Source organism: Rhinolophus hipposideros (assembly GCF_964194185.1).
Source record: "Rhinolophus hipposideros genome assembly, chromosome: 9".
NCBI lineage: Eukaryota > Metazoa > Chordata > Mammalia > Chiroptera > Rhinolophidae > Rhinolophus > Rhinolophus hipposideros.
This window is the reverse complement of record NC_138055.1, coordinates 41195118-41219285: the sequence shown is the minus strand read 5'-3', so window position 1 is coordinate 41219285 and position 24168 is coordinate 41195118. Positions and strand designations below refer to the sequence as shown.

General features: G+C 38.3%; 1 protein-coding gene across 5 annotated transcripts in view; it reads left to right on the top strand.

Annotated features, from left to right (window-relative positions):
- The first annotated feature begins 3056 nt into the window (after positions 1–3056).
- Positions 3057–24168, top strand: part of AMN1 (antagonist of mitotic exit network 1 homolog) — a 50168-nt gene continuing 29056 nt past the window's right edge. Inside the window, exons 1-3 of one of the 5 annotated variants that reach the window (XM_081059824.1) lie at positions 3158–3287; positions 9244–9292; positions 16839–16971. In XM_081059824.1, the coding sequence (XP_080915950.1) occupies positions 16855–16971 (117 nt within the window). In that variant the 5' untranslated portion in view covers positions 3158–3287; positions 9244–9292; positions 16839–16854. Of the gene's footprint in view, positions 3441–8974; positions 9034–9243; positions 9293–16838; positions 16972–24168 lie in introns of those variants that run through there. The other 4 variants (XM_081059825.1, XM_081059821.1, XM_081059822.1 and 1 more) reach the window with 4 other exon arrangements.

Sequence of the window (24168 nt, the reverse complement as noted above, 5' to 3'; positions counted from 1 at the left end):
AACCTAATCCTCTCAGCTCAATAAATGACAGCATCACATGCCACCCAATTCTCCACACCCAAAGCCTAGAATTTATCCTGGAGTCACTTTCCCCTGCCCCACTCCCAATGAATCTCTAGATACTATCAGTTCTACCTCCATTACCTCTTGAATCTGTTCATTCTACTATTACTTTAGCTTACGATATCATCAAAAGACTCCCATCAGTTCTCTGAGCCTCCACCTTGTGTCCTGTACAATTCACTAACCACTTAACAGCTTTAGAGTTCTTTCTAAAACTCATCTTTCCAGTGTATGTTCTGTCCTTACTTAAAAGAACATGCTCTGACTCTGCCCAAACTCCTACAGACAAAGCCTGAATTGCTTTACATAACACAGGCCATCAGGCCCATTTTAGCTTCTTAGATCAGGAGAGGACAAACCACTAGTCAGCCAAATCCAGCCCACTGCCTGCTTTTATACCATTTAAAGTTCCTACATTTTTAAATGGTTGAAAGAAATCCAATGATGAATATTTCATGATACTGAAAACTATGCAATTCAACTTCTGTGTCCATAAATAAAGTTTTATTGGAATACTATCCTGACCATTTATAATCTCTATAGCTACTTTAGAGATATAAGTTCATAGTCGTTATTAAACCTGTATGGAATACAAAACCTAAAATATTTGCTATCTGGACCTTTATAGAAAAAATTTGCCAGCCCTTGCCCTACACTCATCTCTTACCACTCTCCACTATAGCCGTCCTGAACTAACTGAAGTTCCTAACAGACCATCCTTTTCTCTTTGATCTGCTCCGACCATCCCTCCATGGATACTCTCATAGAACTAACTCCATCTTATTATTTAACAGTTATTCAGATTGTCCTTTTACTTGTCTGGTAAAAGTGTTCACCACTAAATCCTCAGCACCCAGTACAATCCCTGCCCTCCTTCAGTGCTTGATAAATGTATGTTGATGAATGAACAGCATCCTGAAGAGGGGAACAAGTCTGGGTTCCAATTTTCAAGAGCTTACAAAGGGAAAACAATAATATGAACAACAAGTTAATCTACAAGAAGAATAAAAAAGCACTAAAAAGTAACACGTACTCTGCAACATATCCAAGGAGAGATAATTCCACCTGGAGAAAGGTGCTCCTTCTTTGTAAGGAAAGAGTGAAGAAATATATATATCCTATTTCCCTGAAAAATAAAACCTAGCCAGACAATCAGCTCTAATGCATCTTTTGGAGCCAAAATTAATATAAGACTCGGTATTATATGTTATGTTACATTACATTACGTTATGTTACATTACATTACATTACAGACCGGGTCTTATATCATAGTAAAATAAGACCAGGTCTTATATTAATTTTAACTCCAAAAGACGCATCAGAGCTGATCTAAGTCTTATTTTCGGGGAAACATGGCATATATATATAATTTGTTTTCAATGAAAGAATATCCAGCCTAAGAAAGTCTTACAAAAGTTTATTTGAGTCAAACCAATGATGATTGCTGGGAAGAAAATCTCAACAGATTGAGAAAATGCTCCAGAGAATGGCAGTTTTGCAACTTATTTTATACACTAGAATCAAAGGAGAAGACATAAGTTTACATGAAGTTCATTGGTGTTAGATTAGGGAGGTGGGAGAACGCAAAGTTGGAAAATCTCTGATACTGGATAAAGAGCAAAATGGAGAGACACATACTTCTTTTACATTGGTGGGTACAGGATAATTCACATTTACAGCACATAGAGATGGTATGCAGGCAACAAGTTAACAATGAGAGGATTTTGTGGTATGGTGCTTCAGTGCCCGCAGTTGTGCTTTCGAGGAGTCTGGAAAAGAAAATTACTCTGACATTTCAAAGGTATGTTATCTTAGATGCACAAAGACAAGAGACAATTTCAAAGGTTAAGATTGATCTTTATCAAGGAAGCTACAAGCCTAGGACATGACTACCCACCATGATCCTCTATTAGTTAGGAATTTTTACGTTCAGACCACCATGTGGTTGCTTTTGGTCTCTGGGTTTGTAAGGTCAGTCATGCGGGCCTCCCCTGAGCTTGTCAGATTTAGTATGTGGCCCCCTTTTCATCCACAGTATAAATATACCCTACAGATAACCCTTTGATAACCCTCTGAAGAACTTAGCAAAGTATGTTTACAACTCCAGACCACCTGACATCCATCATCCACACCGCCTGACACCTGGCTGATTACCATCTTGAACTAATCCAAAGACTGAGAATGCAGGACTGATTCTCAACAATGTGAATTTTGCTATAAAAACTCACCTTAATATTGTAATAACTTTGCATGGTGACACATAGTTACTAGGCTTAGTGTGGTGATCTCATCATAAGACAAATAAACATCAAATCACTATGTTGTACACCTGAAACTAATGTCGTATTGTATGCCAACTATAATTTGAAAATTTTAACAAAAACTCTCAACCTTTCTTTCTCTCAACACTATGGGTAGTGCCTAGTTGTGTTTCTTACTTGAATAGGCTAAGACTCTAATAATTCTTTATCACTTATTTCTAATCAAAGCCTCTGGTCTGGGCTTGGTGGACATTTAGAATCCCTTCCGATGTGAACACAAAACCTCTACCTCCATGATGAAATTGTTTCTGAGGTTTTTTTATTGTTGTTGGCATGCAATGTCTCCATCTGTAAAACAAGGCTAAATAATTCCAACTTCACAGGATTAAATGAATATGGTTAATATTGAAAGCACTCACAGAAAGTGCCAGGCAGTCACTCCCGCATGCTCTAAAATGCTCGTCTTGCGGGTCATGGAGTCTGTATGTAAGGGGCTCTCCAACGTGCACCGCCAAGTGTACCGCCCAGCATCAACTGCATCCCTGTAGTAAGAGCAGCGCTCTCTCAGCCATGCGCGACATCAGGTGTACCTGGCTAGTCGGCGCGAGGGCTGAACTCCGAGTAAACGGTCGGGAGCCGGAGCCCGCAAAGTGGAAAAACTACAATTCCCGTAGTGCTTCACGCGAGCTTAGGGCTACTCTATATTTTATCATCCCCCCCACCCCTGCCCTCAGAGGCTCCGCCCCAAGGATTCTTTATTCTTTGCTTCTGCAGTCCCGAGCGTGGCCCCGCCCCAGTCACCGGAAGAACCCGTGCGTCGTCCCTAGGTTCTACGCGTTGTGTGAGGGGTGGGAGTTGAAGGACGGTCTCTGGCCGGTCCTGCGCGGCCCAGGCACCGCGGAAGAGGCTCCCGAGAGTAGCCGTGATGTCCAACCCGCGGCCGGTCAGTCAGCTCCTGGATCTGTGAGTCCACCCTGTTTCCGCCTCTTCTTCGTCCAGGCCCAGCACCTCCACCGCCCGGCACCTTAACTGCACCTTAACTGCTTTCCCTCCCGCCCCTTCCCACCTCCGGATCCACGTAGAGGCCCCACTGGTGTTTCTCTTCCCGGGCTCCTGGTTAGTCGTCTCTTCATTGAGGACAGTTGTGCCCAAATGGGCGGCTGGGCAGGGTTGCCCGTCTGCCCTCCGCCCTCGGCGCCTCGGGGTGGGCGTACGAATTCCCGGCCAGCCTTGACAGCGCGACACGCCGGGGTTTCCCGGGAGTGGCGTGTTTGGGGCCGGCGCCGAAAGCCGTGGTAGAACAAAACTCGAGATGGGACTGTCAGAAGCCTTCAGCAGAGTTCCCCCCGGTTACTGTAACTGGGATCCATTTGAGGCAGCACGGATTTTCGGTTGCGACAGCGGGGTTCAGCTGCCGGCACTGCCCGGCTCCAGCGGGGTGACCATGGGCGAGCAACAAGCTCTTATCTATCAAACGAGGGTAGCAAAGAGGACCTAGCTCACGGAGTTGAGAAGAATAAGTGTAACATGTGGAGTCCTTAGAAGGATGTCTGGTGTCAAAAGAAATGTCAAAGAGCTTTCCTTGGTAGGATTATTATATTGAGGGAGAAACAAGTAGCTCAGAGGCATGCAGTGAGAGGATGGCGTATAAACAGAATGAGGAAGTTGTTTACGATGCTTATTACTGTGGGAGTTTACAGACAGCAGGGGGGTTGTTAAAAGCGATTACCTTATCCTGTTTTAGGAAGACTGCTTAAGATGATTATCAGAGGCATTTACAAGAAATGACCTGTTACATTTTGCTTTGTTCCTGAAATAAGCTAGATTAAGTTTCTCATGTATGTGGCCTAATTGGTTTGGTCGGCTTGGGGGATTTTCAAGTGTAGTCTCCATTGTATTTTATTTAGAAGATCATTCCCTTTTGGTCATTCAGCAAGCTGAGAGTGTGAACCTATATAGTGTTACTCTCACCATCACTGTCCATGTAGTCATTGGGATGGATGGTCATGTAATCACTGTTATCTGTAGTGACCTGGTCATCCCGGACATGGGCGGCAGGGTAGTGAATGTTTCAAGTTGTCAAATCCTGATAGATGTGTGAGTGGTTGCCGAAAGGCATTTAAAACTTTTGAGAGGATACAAAGCACTAAGGAGGTTAACATGATGATTATGAGGAGAATAATAGCCCAGCCTTGAAAAATTCCCTGGAGTAGACATTCCCAGGAGCCAAAATTTAATCAAACAAATCAGTGGAAGAAGTGTTGCCTATTTGGTGAAAGATTGGTATCTGATCTTTAAGATCTGTTAAATTTGGGGGAACAGTTCGTGATTTATTAACATAGAAACAACATTTTTTACCAGTTACAGCACATGCACCTCCTGGTTGGGTGGTTAGGGTTCTAAGGCTGTGTGGTTGTCTAATATAATTCTGACTAAATAGTTTGTAGATTCATGCTATAATGATAGAGATTTTGCAAAGGCTAAGTTCTCTCCTAATGACGTTTAAGTGAAGTCTCTGGTTGATATCCTTTCCAATAAACTCTCTAGGTTCTAATGTGTGGGGCACATTGTCTTCTTTTGGAAGTGAATCACAGAAAGCTTTCTGAGCCTGGTGGAACTAAGCCTTTCAATATTGCATTAGTGCCTTACAGTATTGAACTGTCATGATTACTTAGGACAGGATAAACACAAGGATATCTTATTTCAGGAGGCAGTATAGGTAAGCTTCCATCTAAGTTAGGCTTCTATATGTAATCAATCAGGTATTTAATAAGAGGCATTTCTATGGAAACAAAAAAAAAGATAAAGATTAATAATTGGAGCAGTTATAAACTCAGTTTCTGAGTCTAAAGAGCAGCCAGGTGAGAAAATTTCTGGATTTGACCTTGAATCTTTAGATGATGGACTGAGGATGGCAGTTTTAATCTGATGGATTTTCCTGGTTTGCAGTTTGAATGTCTTTGATGATGCAGTCAGGTGTTCTGGTTAAGTGGCCCACACAGAAGTTTATGAGAATATTGTCTATACATGATCTATTGTAGCTCTGCCATTATAGTGTGAAAGCAGTCATAGATAATACATAAATAACTGGACATGGCTGTGTTCTAAGAAAACTTTATTTACAGAAGCAGAAAACAGGCCAGATTTGGCTGATAGGCCATAGTTTTCTGACCAGTAGTCTAAGGCAAGGGTAACAGCTTTCTTTCATGCATTGGGCTGATCAGCCCATAATTGCAGTCTGTCTCCCAAAGTTATTATTTGGGCTGGACAGCTACTGACACCCAGTGAACACCATCAGCTTTCAACTGAGCTGACCATCAGTGAATCAGGCTGAGACATTTTGGGAAATCTCGGTGAATCAAGGGCCCCACTGAGCCAATGGCATTGCTTCAGGTGGTATGAGTGACGATTAAAGTGTCCCTGAAAGCGGTCATTTTTCCACAAAAAAGAAAGATCCCTCTAAAGCCAGGCCCACTGTGATTTTATAAAAAAATTATAGTTGAGGGGCGGCCGGATGGCTCAGTTGCTTAGAGCAGGAGATCTGAAGAACAGGGTTGCCAGTTCGATTCCCACAATGGCCCAGTGAGCTGCGCCCTCCACAACTAGATTGAAGACAATGAGCTGCCGCTGAGCTTCCAGAGGAGCAGCCAGTTGGCTCAGTTGGTTAGAGCATGACCTCTGAACAACAAGGTTGCCAGTTCAATTGCCTCATGGGATAGCGGGCTGTGCCCCCTGCAACTATAGATTGAAAACGGCAATTGGACTTGGAGATGAGTTGCGCCCTCCACAAATAGACTGAAAGACAACGATTTGGAGCTGATGGGCCCTGGAGAAACACACTGTTCCTTAATATTCCCCAATAAAAATAAAACAAAACAGTTCATTAAAAAAAATTATAGTTAACATACAACATCATATTTGTTTCAGGTGTACAACATAGTGACTCAACACCTAGATACCTTACAAAGTGACCACCATAATAAGTTTAGTAATTATCACTGTATGAAGTTATTACAATAGTATTGACTGTATTCCCTATGCTGTACATTACATCCCTGTGACTTATTTATTTTGTAACTAGAAGTTTGTACCTCTCAATCCTCTTCACCTTTTTTGTCCTTCCTCTTACAAGCTTTCCCTCTGGCAACCATCAGTTTCTTCTCTGTATCACTGTGTCTGTTTCTGTTTTGTTTGTTCATTTGTTTTGTTTTTTAGATTCCTTGTATAAGTGAAATCATACAGTATTTGTCCTTCTCTGTCTGACTTATTTCACTTAGCATAATACCCTCTAGGTCCATCCATGTTGTTGCAAGCAGCAAGATTTTATTCTTTTTATGGCTAATGTTACATTGTGTGTATATATGCCATATCTTCTTTATCCATTCTTCTACTGATGGACACCTAGGTTGCTTCCATATCTTGGCTATTGTAAATAATGTTGCAGTGAACATAGGGGTACATGTATCTTTTTGAATTAGTGTTTTGATTTTCTTCAGATATATGCCCAGAGGTGGAATTGTTGGGTTGTATGACACCATGTTTCCCCGAAAATAAGACCTAGCTGGACAATCAGCTCTAATGTGTCTTTTGGAGCAAAAAATTAATATAAGACCTGGTCTTATTTTACTATAAGACTGAGTCTAATATAATGTAATGTAATATAATAGACTACAATGCCAGGTATAATATAATATAATATGATACAGTATAATACCGGGTCTTAATTTTTGCTCCAAAAAACCCATTAGAGCTGATTGTCCAGCTAGGTCTTATTTTCGGGGAAACACAGTATTGTAATTGTTTTGGGGCTCCATGAACCACACCCATATAAGATGGCAAACTTAATCGATAAATGTGTGTGTTCTGACTGTTCCACTGACTGGCCATTCCCCCGTGTCTCTCCCTTTCCTTGGGCCTCCTTATTCCTTGAGACTCAACAATATTGATGGTCGGCAATTTAATAACCCTACAATGGCCTCTAAATGTTCAAATGAAAGGAAGAGTCACATGTCTCACTTTAAAACAAGCTGGAAATGATTAAACTTAATGAGAAAGGCATCTTAAAAGTTAAGAAACCAAAAGCTAGGCCTCTTGCTCCAAACAGCCAAATTGTGAATCTAAAGGAAAAGTTCTTAAAGGAAATGAAAAGTGCTGCTCTAGGGAACATATGAATGATAAAAAAATGAAACGGCCTTTTTGCTGATGTGGAGAAAGTTTGGGTTATGTTTGATCTGTACAGAAGATCAAACTAATCACGACATTATTCCCTTAGGCCAAAAGCCTAATCCAGAACAAGGCCCTAATGCTCTTCAATTCTATGATGGCTAAGATTGGTGAGAAAGCTGTAGGAGAAAAGTTTGAAATTAACAGAGGTTGGTTCATGAGGTTTAAGGAAAGAAGCCATCACTAACATAAAAGTGCAAAGTGAAGCAGCAAGTGCAGATGTAGAAGCTGCAGCAGAAGATCTAGGTAAGATAATTAATGAAGGTGGCTACACTAAACAACAGATTTACAGTGTAGATGAAACAGCCTTCTATTGTAAGAAGATGCCATCTAGGACTTTTATAGCTAGAAAAGAGAAGTCAATATCTGGCTTCAAAACTTCAAGGGACAGGCTGACTCTCTTGTTGGGGCTAATGCAGCTGGTAACTCCAGTTGAAGCCAATGCTCATTTACCATTCCAAAAATCCTAGGGCTCTTAAGAATTATGCTCATTTTACTCTGCCTGTGCTCTCTAAATAGAACCGCAAAGCCTGGATGACAACACGTCTGTTTACAGTGTGGTTTACTGAATAGTCCACTGTTGAGACCTACTGCTCAGAAAAAAAAGATTCCTTTCAAAATATTGCTGCTCATTGACAATGTACATGGTCACCTAAAAGCTCTGATGGAGATTCACAACAAGGTTAATGTTGTTAAAAAAAAAATTAAAAAAAATAATGTGGTTTTCATGCCTGCGAATACAATATCCATTCTGCAGTGCATGGATCAAGAACTGATTTCAACTCTCAAGTCTTATTATTTAAGAAATACATTTTGTAAGGCAATAGCTGCCGTGGTGGCAGCTAGAGGTGTAGATTGGTGGGTTATAGTGATGGATCTGAGCAAAGTAAATTGAAAACCTTCTGGAAAGAATTCACCATTGTAGATACTATTAAGAACATTCATGATTCATAGGAAGTAGTCAAAATATCAACATTAACAGGAGTTTGGATTCTTCCCTATGGTTGATTCCAGCCCTTATGGATGACTTTGAGGATTCAAGACTATAGTGGAGGAAGTAGCAAGAGAACTAGAGTTAAAAGTGGAGCCTGAAGATGTGACTGAAATTTCTGTACTCTCATGATAAAACTTTAATAGGTGAGGAGATGCTTCTTATGGGTGAGCAAAGAAAGTAGTTTCTTGAGATGGAATTGACTTCTGGTGAATATGCTGTGAAGATTGTTGAAATGACAATGAAGGATTTAGTATATTATATAAACGTAGTTGATAAAGCAGTGGCAGAGTTTGAGAGGATTGACTCCAATTTTAAAAGAAGTTCTACAATGGTAAATGTTATGAAAAGCATCACATGCTACAGAGAAATTGTTCATGAAAGGAAGAGTCAATCAATGTGGCAGACTTCATTGTTTTCTTATTTTAAGAAATTTCCACCACCACTCCAACCTTCAGCAGCTATCAACATCATTCAGCAGCTATCAACATCAAGGTAAAACCCTCCAGCAGCAAAAACATTACAATTTGCAGAAGGCTCAAATGATGGTTAGCATTTTTTAACAATAAATTATTTGCATATTAAAATACAAGTATGTATATTTTTAGACATAATGCTATTACACACTTAATAAACTAGAATATAGTGTAAACATTTATATGCATTGGGAAACCAACAAATTTCATGTCATTCACTTTATTGCAGTATTTGCTCTACTGTGGTGGTTTGGACCTAAACCTGCAGTATCTCCGAGGTATGCTTATACTTGAGAAAGGCTTGTCTGAATACTCTGGCAGCTATTAAATCTTTAAAGCTGGTGGTTTTCCCTTTCCTTTCTTGGGATTCTATTTTGTTTCTACTGGGATCCCTTTCCTTTCTTGGGATTCTATTTTGTTTCTATTGGGATCCTCAGGGGACAGAGGTAGGCTAGGAAGCTAGTTACATATTCCCTATTACCTCTCTACATGTGGCAGAGGCTCTATTTCAGCATATTATGCTGAGAATATTGGGGTCTCAATCTCCCTCATGCCAGCTCATTCATGGGTAGAGGTTCTGTCCTAGAAGAGGCAAGCCCAGAAGACTAGAGGCTACTGCTCAACATCCTACTCCTAAATCAGGAGTGTCCCTCAGAGAGAAGCATATCATTATCCCTGCTTTCAGCTCTGAAATTGTGGCTTGGAGATATTTTCCACAGTGAGGGAGCAAGCTGCAAAACAAAGAATACCACAGCTCTCAAGAAACTGACTTTATTTGAAACAGAGGGTTGGTAAAGTTAAAGCCTAAGGGCACTCTCAAAATCAATGGAGATTTTGGTATTAATTACAAAAAGGTTTATTGCTTCATGTAAGACATAAGCTAAACATAAGCTAGCAAGTTTACTAGAGAAAACCAGGAAAGATACATTTAAGAAGAGTCTTGAGGTCAGAACAAACCTTAGAAACTAATACCACAAAGGAGTCCAAAGTGAACTGGATGACATTGTGGAGCAATGTATTCCCAGGCATTGTTGAAAATATTAGAGCAGTCAATCTGCAATGGGTGAATGCTAACAACGAGGTGTGATACCAATAGAGCAGGGGTGTCAAAACTGCAGCCAGCAGTCCGCAATCCATTGTTAATTGGCCTGCAGCAAATTCCAAAAATATATTTAGTTTACTTAAATAAACCAGGTGAGGCAATACGTACTTCACCTCGTACTTCACCTTGAGTGAGTGGTCCAGCTGTTTGTGTATTTTACCGCATATGGCCCTTGGTAAAAAAACGTTGAAAAAAGTTTGGACACCCCTGCAATAGAGGCTTAACAAAATAATCAAAGAGATAGTCAAAAAGAGCCCTACTAAAACCACTGTCACTGCAGGGTGACAATGCTTGTGCCCACTAAGGAGCAACATCAGTGGTTTCATACAGTGAGGGAAATAAACTTCATTAAAATAGTCCTGCCATGTCACTAAACAAATAAGCAAGTACACAACCACAAGTCTGGGGGGAATCTGTATCCAGAGTTACTACATTATATTATTTAAACAGTTTTTTAAAAATTGCAAGATAAACAAAGAAAAAGTATGACCCATACACAAGGGGAAACAAACAGACCACAGAAACTGTCTTTGAGAGGACCCAGATGTTGAACTTCATACAAACTATTATGAAGGTGTTCAGAGAACTAAAGAAAACTACACTTAAAGAAGTAAAGGTGAAAATAGTTTGGCAGTTCCTCAAAAAGTTAAACATAGAATTACTATATTACTGAGCAGTTCCACTCCTAAGTGTATACCTAACAGAATTGAAACTAGGTACTCAAATAAATATTTGTACACAAATGTTCATAGCTTCACTGTTCACAGTAGTCAAAAGATGGAAACAAATAAAATGTTCATCGCCAATGAATCAATAAACAAGACATGGCATTTCCATACAATGAAATGTTATTCAGCCCTAAAAAGGAATGAAGTACCAATACATGCTACAACATGGATGAACCTTGGAAACTATGCTAAGTGGAAGAAGCCAGACACAAAGGGCCACATATTGTATGAATTTATTTATATGAAATATCTGAAGTAGATAAATCCATAGCAACAGAAAGCAAATTGGTAGTTACCAGGTACCACTGGGAAGAATGGGGATTGACACCTTAATTGGTACAGTTTTTTAATTGAGTTAATGTTTTCAAGCTGCATACAGGTGATGGTTGTACAATCACCTGTATTGTGATTGTACATGCACAAATACATTGTGAATGCACAAAATGCCTTTGAATTCTACACTTTAAATGATTAATTTTATACTATCTGAATTTCACCTTAATATTTATCCCTTTTTCCACCTCCCCCCACCCCCACTCCGATTCAATCTGTTGTTTCTCAGTCTAGTTGTGTAGGACACAACTCCCTGGCCCATGCTGGTATTGTGAGCTTTGCACTCCCCCCAGCTGAGGCAGTCGGTTGCCATTCATCAGTCGGCTGCTCACAGCAGCTTATGGCAGCTCTCGCTGGCTGCTAGCCACTCACACTGACTGCCAGCCACTTAACGCTGGCCACCGGCCATTCCTGGCGGCACACAGTAGTCCACAGCAGCACAGAAGCCTGTGGCAGCTCACAACAGCTTATGCCAACTTCCGGCTGCTCATGGTAGCCCAGCTCCAGGGAGAGCCATTGTTCACAATCTTAGCTATTCCCACACTGGCCCATGTGAGAATCAAACCAGCGAACTCAGTGTTTGGAGCATGGGGCTCCAACCACCTGAGCCACCAGGCCAGCCCCCTCACCTTAATTTTTAAAAAGAAAAATAAAAGAAGTAAGGGAAGGTATGACAATGTCTCATCAAATAGAGAATATCAATAAAGATAGAAATTATAAATAAAGAAGAACCAAATGGAAAGTGATAGAAATTATATATCTAAAAAAGAACCGAATACACAATGTGACATATAGATGATGTATTACAGAATTGTACACCTGAAATCTATGTAACTTTACTAACAATTGTCACCCTGATAAACTAATTAAAAAATAAAATAAAATAAAAAAGAACCAAACAGAAATTGAAAACGCACAATAACTGAAATAAAATTGTCAAAAGGGACTCAACAGTAGATTTGAACTGGCAGAAGAAAGAATTAATGAACTTGAAGATAAATCAATAGAGAGTATGCCATTTAAGGAACAGAAAGAAAATGAAATAAAGAAAAGGGAACAGAACCTCAGACAAGTATGGGACACCATTAAATATGTCAACATACATGTATTGGGAGTACCAGAATGAAAGGAGAGAGAAAGGAAGAGAAAACTTTTTTAAAGAAATAATAGCTAAAAGCCAGATTTAATGAGCAACATTAATCAACACATCCAAGAAACTCAATGAAATGAAATCAACTCAATGAATTTGTAAGATAAACAGAAAATGATCCATACATAGAAATATAGTAAAAATGCGGAAGCCAAAGGCCAAGAAAAAAAAAAATCTGAAAGCAGCAAAAGGAAAACTACACATGTATAAGGGAACCCCAATAAGCTTGATAGTGGACTTCTTACCAGAAACAATGAAGGCAAAAAGCAGTGGGATGACATATTCAAAGTGCTGAAAGAAAAAAAGTCAACAGAATCCATTAACTAGCAAAACGCAACTTAAAAATGAGAAAAGGATCTAATTAGACAGTTCTGTAAAGAAGATACACAAATGGCCAACAAACACATGCAAAGATGCTCAATATCATTAACCATTAGTGAAATGCAAATCAAAACCATGAGATACTACTTCATAGCCACTAGGATGGCTATAATCAAAAAGACAAATAATATTCAGTGTTGGAAAGAATGAGAAATTGGAAACCTTATACCCTGCTGGCAGGATATAAAATGGGGCACTTTGGAAAACGATTTGGCAATTCCTCAAAAGTTTATACATACAGGTACCCTATGACCCAGCAGCTTATGTGACCCAGCAGTTGAACTCCTAGATATGTTCCCAGGAGAAATGAAAGCATATGTCCACTCCAAAACTTGTACATGAATGTTTATAGCAGCAGTATCCATGACAGCCCCAAAGTGGAAACAATTCAAATATAAAGTAGAATACCTATGACCCAGCAGTTCCACTTTTGGGTATTTATCCAAAGAAATCCAAAACTAATTCAAAAAGATATATGCAGGGGCCGGCCCGGTGGCTCAGGCAGTTAGAGCTCGATTCGATGCTCCTAACTCCAAAGGCTGCCAGTTTGATTCCTACATGGGCCACTGGGCTCTCAACCACAAGGTTGCCCATTCAACTCCGCGAGTCCTGCAAGGGATGATGGGCTCTGACCTCTGCAACTAAGATTGAACATGGCACCTTGAGCTAAGCTGCTGCTGAGCTTCCAGATGGCTCAGTTGATTAGAGCACAGGCTCTCAACCACAAGGTTGCCAGTTCAATTCCTCGAGTCCCGCAAGGGATGGTGGGCAGCGCCCCCTGCAACTAAGATTGAACACAGCACCTTGAGCTGAACTGCCACTGAGCTCCTATATGGCTCAGTTGGTTGGAGCATGGGCTCTCAACCACAAGGTTGCTGGTTCGACTCCCTCAAGGGATGGTGGGCTGCACCCCCTGCAACTAGCAATGGCAACTGGACCTGGAGCTGAGCTGCACCCTCCACAACTAAGATTGAAAGGGCAACAACTTGACTTGGAAAAAAGTTCTGGAAGTACACACTCTTCCCCCAATAAAATCCTGTTCCCCTCCCCCAATAAAATCTTAAAAAAAAAAAAAGATATATGCACCCCCGTGTTCATTGCAGCATTATTTACAATAGCCAAGATATGGAAGCAATCTATGTGCCCATCAATAAACAATTGGATAAAGAAATTTTGGTACATATATACAATGGAATATTACTCAGCTATAGAAATAATGAAATCTTACCATTTGCTGCAATATGGATAGACCTAGAGAGTATTATGCTAAGTGAAAAAACTCACAGTGAAAGACAAATACTGTATGATCTCATTTATATGCGGAATCCAAAAAACAAAAATGAACAAACAAAACAGAAACAGACTCATAGATACAGAGAACAAACTGATGGCTGCCAGATGGGAGCGGTGTTGAAGGGTTGGGTGAAAAAGGTGAAGGGGTTAAGAAATACAAATTGGTAGTTAGAAAATTATCGTGGAGATGTAAAGCAGAACATAGGGAATGCAGTCAACAATATTTTAATAACTATGTATAGTGCCAGGTGGGTACTAGATTAATTGGGGGGATTCTCTTCGTAAATTATATAATGTCTAACCATGTGCTGTACGCCTAAAACTAATATAAAATAATATTGAATGTCAACTGTAATTGAAAAATAAAATAAATTTTAAATAAAGGAAAATTAAGGGGACTTCAACCAGTCCTATGTTCCCTCATACTCAATATCAGTGTTTCTTTTATGAGCCCCATGCTCTGTGGTTCACAAGTAAATAATGAATGAAAATAAAGCATTTTGTAATTTTTGGAAAAATAAGATGAAAATGTGTTCAAATGAATTAATAATTAGGGATTGTAATTTAAAGCCACATTGCATTACTACTATACACTCACTAAATTGGCTAAAATTAGAAAGAGTGACAATGCCAAGTTTTGAAAAGGATGTGAATTCCAAGAACTCTAGCTGACTGATGGTTAGATTGTGAGTTAGTATAACCACTTTGGAAAACTGTTTGGTATTAAGCTAATATTTGTATACCCTATATTAGCATACCTTATGAGCCAGTATATATACTCCTAGATATATACTCAATTGAAACACAGGTACATGTGCACAAAGACGTGTCCAACAGCATTCATATTAACATTCAGAATAGTAAAAAATTACAAACTGCCCAACTGTACATCAACAGTAGAATAGATAAATTGTTAAAACAATGGAATATTATGCAGTAGTGAAAATGGGCATAAACCAACTGAAAATAAAAATGAACAAACTATAGCTATCTGCGTGCCTGCAGATGAATCTTGCAAACATATTAACAAAAGAAGCTAAAGAAAGATGGTGGAGCAATTTTAAAACCAGACTGAATAAAATCTCAAGTGACAAACATTAATATTGGTAGACAGGGACACTGCTTAATGATAATAAGAATATTCCACAAGAAGATATAATAACATGAATATGCAACGAAGTCCATAATCTTATAAAAAGAAAAATTATCATAATTACATGAGCAATTGACAAATTCAGTCATGATAGAAACTTGATAATACACTACATTTTATAAATATAGAAAACAGTGTTCTATGTTACTTATGGATTTGCTTTATTATTAAAAGTATAAAATCACGGACAGAAACTTTTAAAAACTTCAGGGTAGTAGTTGCCTCTGCAAAGGGAGATAAAGATAGTAAGTCTGAGTATGCTTTATTTTATCTGAAATGCTTTGTGTTTTAAGGAGGATATCTGATACATTATGATAAAATAGTAAAATTTTAAAATTCTAGGTTTTGGATACATGAATTTATATCATTCTATTTTATTTTTCTGTATCTTTGAAATTTTTCATTTTAAAACAGTAATGCACATAAACTAGCAAAAACTAGTACAGATGAAAAGAAAACTTTCAAAATACAAGTATTATAAACTAAGAATTCTACAGATTTAGTAGAACATAGAAGAACATAGAAGAATTAAATAATACTATCAATAAATAATCATATTCCCATAATAATTTTGTGTACATACACAGATATATACACAGAAATACTCATATGTTAACATATCCTAGAAACAGTGGAATGCTTATCAAGGGGGAATGACTAAATCATTCACACTGTGACATATATAGCCATTAAAGGAGAATTAAAACTATACTTGACGCTTTAAAGAGTTCCATATTGAATGAGGTGTAGAAAGAGTGTAGAATGGTATCATTTAAGGAAACCCTTTAAATGTGTGAGTATATGTGTGTCTGTACAAGCACAGAGAAAAATAAGAAAGAATATATACTAAGTTGTGTGAAGAATTAAAATAATGGAAGGGGGAAGGATAAGAGAGGGAAAAGACGAGGCAACCAACAGAGGAAAAGAAAAAATAAAGATAGTCCTAAAAAAAAAAAAATTGAGTGAATGCCCACATTTTTTCATTATGTAAATTTGGGAAAATTTGTAATTTGTATATTTGGGAATATTTGTGAAATTATGTATATTTGGGAATATTTGTAGGCAGAAATTAAATAAGATTTATATTTATTTGTTTAAAGTATGAGTTTTTCAGATAGTTGGGATTTCAGGCCACATGAGATATGTTGGTAATATGTGTCTTGGGTACAATTCTGGTACTAAGTTTGTTATTTCTATGATTTGTACTATTTGTGGAATCTTTGTGGTTATAATTCTTTCTGTAGTGATTTCCTCATGTGCATAATTTTTAAGAAAAATAGTGAAAACAAGATTGATAGATTAACAGATAAAACTTGTCAATGAGTAGTCCCTAGTTTAATGTTTATTTAGGAATATATGACTGAAATCTTGTGTCTTAGGAAATAGAGACTGACTTAGAAAAAACACTTTTTTTGGTCATTTAGAATGCCTTTGAGTAAACAAGGTATGCTGAGAAAAAAAGTTAAAAATCACAGCAGTTAAAACTCACTCTTCTAAGAGGAAGAGCTGAGTAAATAACTGAGTCCAGACTAAGCCTTTGAATCTTACAAAGCGTAAGTTATAAATATTAATATAAATGTACATCCTCTTTATGAAAGGACTAAGTACTAACAAACAGCATTAAACAAATATTAAGAATCAGTACTGGTACAATATCATTTACTATATCGTATTTGTATTTCAGATGCCTTTGGTGCTTCATGAAGAATATTTCCAGATATGTCACAGACATTAAGCCTTTGCCTCCCAACATAAAAGATAGACTGATTAAAATAATGAGCCTGCAGGGGCAGATAACAGATTCAAACATAAGTGAGGTAAGAGTATGTACAACTGTAAAGCAAGCATATTTTACTGTTTGGATATGGTTTCAGATTTCTGGAGCAATTGTATATAGTAGGATTAGTAATAATTTTAAAATATAATAAAGCATCAGAGTTTTTTATTTCTCCAGATAACCAAAATGTTCATGTGTAGTAATTCCTAAAAACTCTCCTACAATTCTTTCATTTACTTCCCTTGTCTTCATAGTACCAGTCCCCTTGATCGCCATATTTTCAAAAAGTTTTAAACTTTTTGATCAATTATACCCCAATAAAACTGGAAAAAATTAAAATGAACACGCAGGGTGAATAAACAAATGGCAAAAAAATAAAAAAGACCCACAATAAGAAATATTGATTACATCAGGACTCTAGTACACAAAGCACACTTAAGTGTAACAATACAGCAGGTCCTTGAATGACGTCATTGTGTTATAATGTTGATGAGGTGCCATAGGAACTAACTCGAGTTTATATCAATTAGCCTGTGGTAAAATTGGTTTCATTATATGTTGTTTGGCTTAAAGTCACAGAACCTGTTGATGACATTGAGGACTCACTGTTTTGTGTGCAATACACTTTGATATTCTCTATTTTATTCTGTTATATCTTCCTTTAAAAATGTTGATCACAGCCTAATAAATTGATTTTATCCATTCATGGATGACAATTAGCAGTTGAAAATCACTCTTTTAAACTCTTCTCATTCTTTTTCTAGCTTCCTCACACTTCTGTTAATTTATACTTACTTCCCTTCTCTACAACTAAGCTAAAATTGGCTATTCTGGAAGGCAGTAAATATAGCAAGGGTCCGAACCTGTATTAAAATTCTAGTTTTGCCGTTCTTTCTGACATTGAGCCTCAGTTCTCTTAATTGTAAAATGAGTTTGTAGCCATCATCACTGTCAGGCGAGACTAGAACTACAGTAGTAGTTCCCCCCTTATCTGTGGGGGATATGTTCTAACACCTCCAGTGGATGTCTGAAACTATGGATAGTACTGAACCCTATATATACTGTGGTTTCTCCTATGCATACATACCTTTTCACTTAAAGGAAGCACTTTGTGGCTTCTCTTTGGCATATCTGAATTATCAGCATCACTGTTCTTGTGCTTTGGGGCCATTATTAAGTAAAATAGGGTTACTTGAACACAAGCACTGCAATACCTTACAGTAATCTGATCACTTAGATGGCTACTAAGTGACTAATGGGCAGGTCGCATATATAGTGTGGATACACTGGACAAAGGTATTATTCATATCCCGGGCAGGACAGAGCAGGACAGTGTGAGACTTCATACTACTCAGAGAGGTGCACAATTTAAAACTTATGAATTGTTTATTTCTGGAATTTTCCATTTAATACTTTGGAATCATGGTTGACCATAGGTACCTGAAACTGAAAACTGAAATCACACATAAGGGGCGGGAGCTATTGTATAATTGATGTCTTTACACGCATTCTGTCCAAAGCCTGTGATCAAAAGCAAGCAAACTCTGATGATAGCACTCCAGCATGTGAGTATCCCTGTGACTTTACCTTGTAATTGTGCTTCAGGGTGTCTTAGTGTTTCTTCTACATTAACCTGATGTGCCATTAATGCTTTATTTTCTTCATGTTAGCTTGCATTTGAACATAGACATTTTAGTGTTGTAGTCTGCTTGGCTCTGTGAAGGTAGAATACTATCTCCAGATTCTTAAACTGTTGATGATTCTGTGGATCTGTATAATTTATGCGTGGCTAACAGATGAAACATTTTGACATGACAGAAAATTGGTGAGTTCCCTTTCCAACTCTCTCCATTTTGTTCTATCTTTTTAGTCTGTATTTCAGGGATTTAAATTTTTGTTTTATGGCAATCTTTAATATTCATTTAAGCCTAATATTACCAGAATAGAAATGGCCTAAGAAGGTGAATGAAATAGAAAAAAACAAAAGTATGATTTTCCTTGGTGCTCTCCCTCTAATCCCCATCCTTATAAGAGTGTTGCTTAGAAAACTGTTCAAAAAGCCAGATTAATATCTGTTGCAAAGCTACACATCTTTGGAAAGCTCTTTTTGTAATATTTCCTAAATCCTTTCATAGTCTCTGAATGGAGAAGGCCTTTTTTGACATGACACTGTGAAAGAAAAACAGCAAAATGAAGTTGATAATGTCAAGAAAGCAATCTAAAATGGATCCAGGAGCCTCTAGAAAGCTGTGCTAACACATCCCCTCCATATGAAACTGAATTTTTCATGTGGACTAAACCACAAATGGCTGCATCCTGATACAGTTCCTGGAACTGGCTCTGCATCGCTGAACTCTGTTAAGAGATGAATTTTTTGCCTAGCAATAGATATAAGCAATCAATCATGTATATATATATATAGCACATTGTAAGTCGGCTTGCCAACACCAATCACAGCTCTTTCAAAACAACTTATGTAAACCATTTGCAAGCACCCCTTTTTCAGTTTTCATAAAATCTCTTTCTTTTCCCCTCCAAACACAATTGGGTTTCTACCTAAATCTATGTGTCCAGAATTGCAATTCCTAAAGACCCCAAATAAAGCTTCTGTTTGCTTTGCAGTTCTTGGTCAAAACTGATTGACTAACATGGTGTCAGAGAAGTGGGATCCAGAGTGACTTGCCTCCACTTCCGGTACCTCCCTTGATTTGAGTAAGGTACCAACAAGAGTCCATTGCACTCTGTCATCTCCCCAGTGGTCCTGGATTATTGTGGTAAGTCCTCCTGGACCTGAACCTCCCACCTTGGTTGAGGTTCAGGCTCTATTTGGGCATCCTCTGTTGCCAGCATTTTTGTCTACAGAACTTAAAACGCCTGTGTGGCAAGTAATTACTCTTGAAAAATGAGAAGTTCACTTTCTAAAGGGATGGCTGCTGAACAGCCACCTTCTGGAACTTGTGCTGAATCTATGTACAAAAATTACAGGCCCTCCTCATCTTGCAAATTTCTGTCTTGCTGGACCATAATTACCCAGGACAGTTTACAGTTCAACTGGCCAACTTGGGGCTCTTTTGAAATCCCTAATTTAGTCTATCTCCACAGTCAATTGGAAAAAAGCTACAAAACTAAGCAACCTTATAGGAAGCATATTTTCATTGACATTTTGAGGCCTCCAAACCTATAAGTGATTCAAAAACACAAATTCTAAATTAATCACAGCAAATTCCGAGTTATCTCAGAGGCTTACTAAATTTGAGAAAACTTCTAAATGTTCTTCCGATGTCTCCTTATCTACACCTTCTGCTCCTTTGGTTCCTATCTTTCCTCTCCCTCTTTATCCTTCACTCACTGAGCTTCTTTTTTATAATGATGAACTTGAGGCTCCATTAGACACCCCCTACTCTTACCACCCCATTTAAATTCAAGCCATTGAATGGGTCTGGCCCAGGGTGAGAGCTCCTTATTCCTTATATCCCATGGACTAAAGCTGAACTCGGTGCCATTACTAAATATTTCCCTAATTCCAAAGAGGACCCCATTGGGTTTGCTAGAGTATTTCTGTTCACTATCCGAACATATGAGCTAGGGTTCTCTGACCTCTATCAGCTTATCCACATGCTAGTAGGAGAAGGACATGCTAGAGAATGGATAGACAAGGTGAGATGGAAAGACTCTATTAACAACTTCTGTTGAGGACAAGAAGCCATGAACTCGATCTCAAAGTTGGCCAAACTGCTTCATGAAAAGATACCTGAGGCTTTCCTTGAGTGACTGATTGGCAGAAAATTCTAAAATATATTCAAAAACCTCACGAAACTGTTTTTGATTACTATGATAGATTTGAAAAAGTTTTTAAACAGTATTCCAGTGTAGATGAAGTCAATGATGACACCTCAATACTTTTTAATTCATCTTCTGTTGAGGGTCTGCAAGACAAATTTGAACAACAGGGTAAAAAAATGACAACTTCCTTGGGCCACCATGCCACACCCATGATTTAGGAAACTATGCCAAGCAACTCTCCTGAGCTGTCTAAAAAGATACCAAAATGGAAGCTACATAAGCCCTAAATGCCCAAATTCAAGCAATTCAAGTAATGAATAAACCAACAATCTATAACAATTGATGGCGAAATCTGCTTCTCAGGGTCCCTAAGGCAAATCATCATTTAAAAGGGTTTGTAATTATTGCAGAAAAGCCTGGGTATTGGAAAAAAGATTGTTTAGAGCTCAAAAGGCAATTACAAGGTCAACAGCCCCCTTGTGACTTCACCTCAGGGATTAAACCAAAGTTTTCTTAGTAATAAGGTTGCTCCAAGGATCAAAAAGGGAGCCTTCCCATGCTCCTAACTAATTCCTTAGGAAAAATTGATCTATTAGGAATGAGGAAGCTAGAGACCTGGTGAATGTTGGATCCACCTTCTCAGTTGTTAGCCCCACCAGCATCCATTTTTCTTCCTTGGAGAACTGAAACCATACAAATGGTAGAAGTTTCCAATCAAAACGACTATCTCCAGATTTCTTCCAATTCCTTTTCAACTTAGACCTTTTCAAGGAACCCATCAATTTCTTTTAGTTCTCTCTGCCCCTATTCATCTCCTAGAATGAGACTTTCTTGAAGCTTACAAACCCGTATTTTCTTCTCTCAAAAGGGGAAGTATGCTTATATCTTGAGCTTTTAACTAATGACCTTCAAGAGAGACTTATCTATGGACTCATCCATAACTATTCCAATTTTTTCAGTCACCTTAATTGACCCAAACCCTCTTTTTGATTCCATTTCAAATGAACATTGGTCAAAAAATGCCACCAACATCAGTTGCATTCATTCCACACCAGCAATGAAAATTCAAATTGACAAAAATAAACCTCTGCCCAACATCCATCAATACCTTCTAAATGCAGAGGCCATTGAAGGAATCAGAACTATCATTGAGGTATATCTCAAACAAGGCCTCATCTTTCCTTGCATGAGCCCTTGTAATAACCCTGGAGATTTGTTCAAGAGCTAAGAGCCATAAATAATGTAGTCACACCTAGGCACTCAGTTGGACCTAACGCTCATACCTGATTCTCAGCCATACCACCAAATAGTAAATTCTTTTCGGTTGTAGCTCTTTTGTAATGTATTTTTGTTTTGTTTTGTTTTGTTTTTAGCATTCCTATTGATCTTGAAAGCTAATTTTTATGTACTTTCACATGGGAAGGACAATATACTTGGACAGTAATCCTGAGCTGCACTGAAAGTCTGATGTACTTTTCCCAAATTTTAAAGGCAGATATATAGTTCCCTTACCAGTCCACCCTTTTACTCAATGTGGATGACCTCCTTCTCTGCTCAGCCTCTGAAGCATCCCTTGAATATAACTTCTACTTTCTTTGAAAACTAGCAAAAAAGGGATATAATAAGGTATCTAAACAGAAACTGCAATTCTGTGAAACTTCCTTTTCTTTAGACCCTTTGAGGTGTGGCAAATGGACTTTATTTAGTTGCGCCCTTCTCAAGGATACAAATGCGTGTTAGTAATAATTTGTATGTTTTCTCATTGGGTGGAAGCATTCCCGTGCTGCAGAGCCACAGTCTCAACAGTATGTAAACTACTAGGAAAAATCTCTACTTAGAGAATCTCTGCAGAGCTTCATAGAGACCAAGGAACTCCTTTCAAAGGACAAATTATATAATCTGTTTGTAAGATCTGGCCGGTTTTGCAACATTTCCAATACATTTATCATCTCCAGTTTTCTGGTTTTGTAGAATGGACTAATAGGATAATCAAAACTCAAAATAGCAAAACTTGTAGAGACTTTTAACCTGCCTTGGAATAAAGCTCTTCCCTTGGTATCCCTCAACCTAAGATCTACTCCCTTCAGCAAACATAGACTGTCTCTTTTGAAATCATTATTGGAAGACCCATGAGATTAGATCAAGGAATATATGAACCTACATTGCTGAAAGGAGACCTCCTGCTCTACTGTAAAGAATTTACAGAGGCACTTAATACTAACTCACAGCTCACAGAACAATCTTTCTATAGCGTGCTCCCAGGAGATGGACAACATCATGATCTCCAACCCAGAGATTATGTCTGTTGAAAATGCCATCTCCATAAAGATACCCTTCATCCATAATGGAAAGGGCCATATCACATATTACCAGCTAATCCTTGTGCCACTAAACTTAAGGGTATTGACTCGTGGATTCATGTCTCTCATTTAAAAAGGACACCCACACCTGAGTGGTCATCTCAGCCTATTTAGATCTTAAGCTGAAAATCTAAACAACTCAAGACCACCGCTAGAATTTTCATTCCAGGATTGAAGCAGATGACACCAGATGTAGACAGCTCTCTCAAGACCCTGGACCTGGACCAGGCCAGGCCAGTCATACATGAGTCCCCTCAGCAACCCTTACATTTGGTCTTCCCTTTGACACCTTTGTTTCATTTACTGATTATATTGATATCGTTACTTAATTTTTGCCTGAACAAAACTCTTGAGAAAACAACGTTCCTTGTCTTCACTTGTTAGTCTAATTTCAAGATGAACATACTCAATGCTTATGTCTGCTTACTGCAATGACTACCCTATTTACCTTTCAACATCCTTTTGCTCCCACTGTCCAACCAGTATCCAACAGTGACAACTTAAGTGACTGTTTGATGTGCACCCATTCTCATGATGAACCAGAATCAGTGGCTTGGCCTCTAAGCCTTGAAAGCTTACAAAACCTAACTGGACATATGGAATATGCAACCTTCCTGTAGCCAAATCTATCCATATGATCCCCCCAACCCACAAGGGAATACCCATAAATACAATCTGGACTTACTTATAATTTATCTGTTTTGAAAATATAAATTTTTCAAAATTTCATGCAGAATCTTGGGTTTTGGCCCTTTAAAAATGTATAACTACACTCTTTTGTATGATTCAGATGACCAGGAGTTCACAGCTCGATGGGCCTTAAGTGACTACAATCCTACTTCTTAGAATGCCTGTCTAGTATGGCGAAATTCAGGAAATAACACCATTCAATCCTAAAAAGATGTCTTCCTGCTCTTGAATACTACTTGGGGGCTAGATAAAAAATGTGGTGTTTGGTGGAAAATAAATGAAATTTATCTCTTAGGAACACCAGGCCCCAAACTTGGAACAACTAAACCTGTGCTAATCTTTCAATTCTGACCCAAATATATAGAAACCTCAGGTCCTCCTTTAATCACTCTCATGTTAATTCA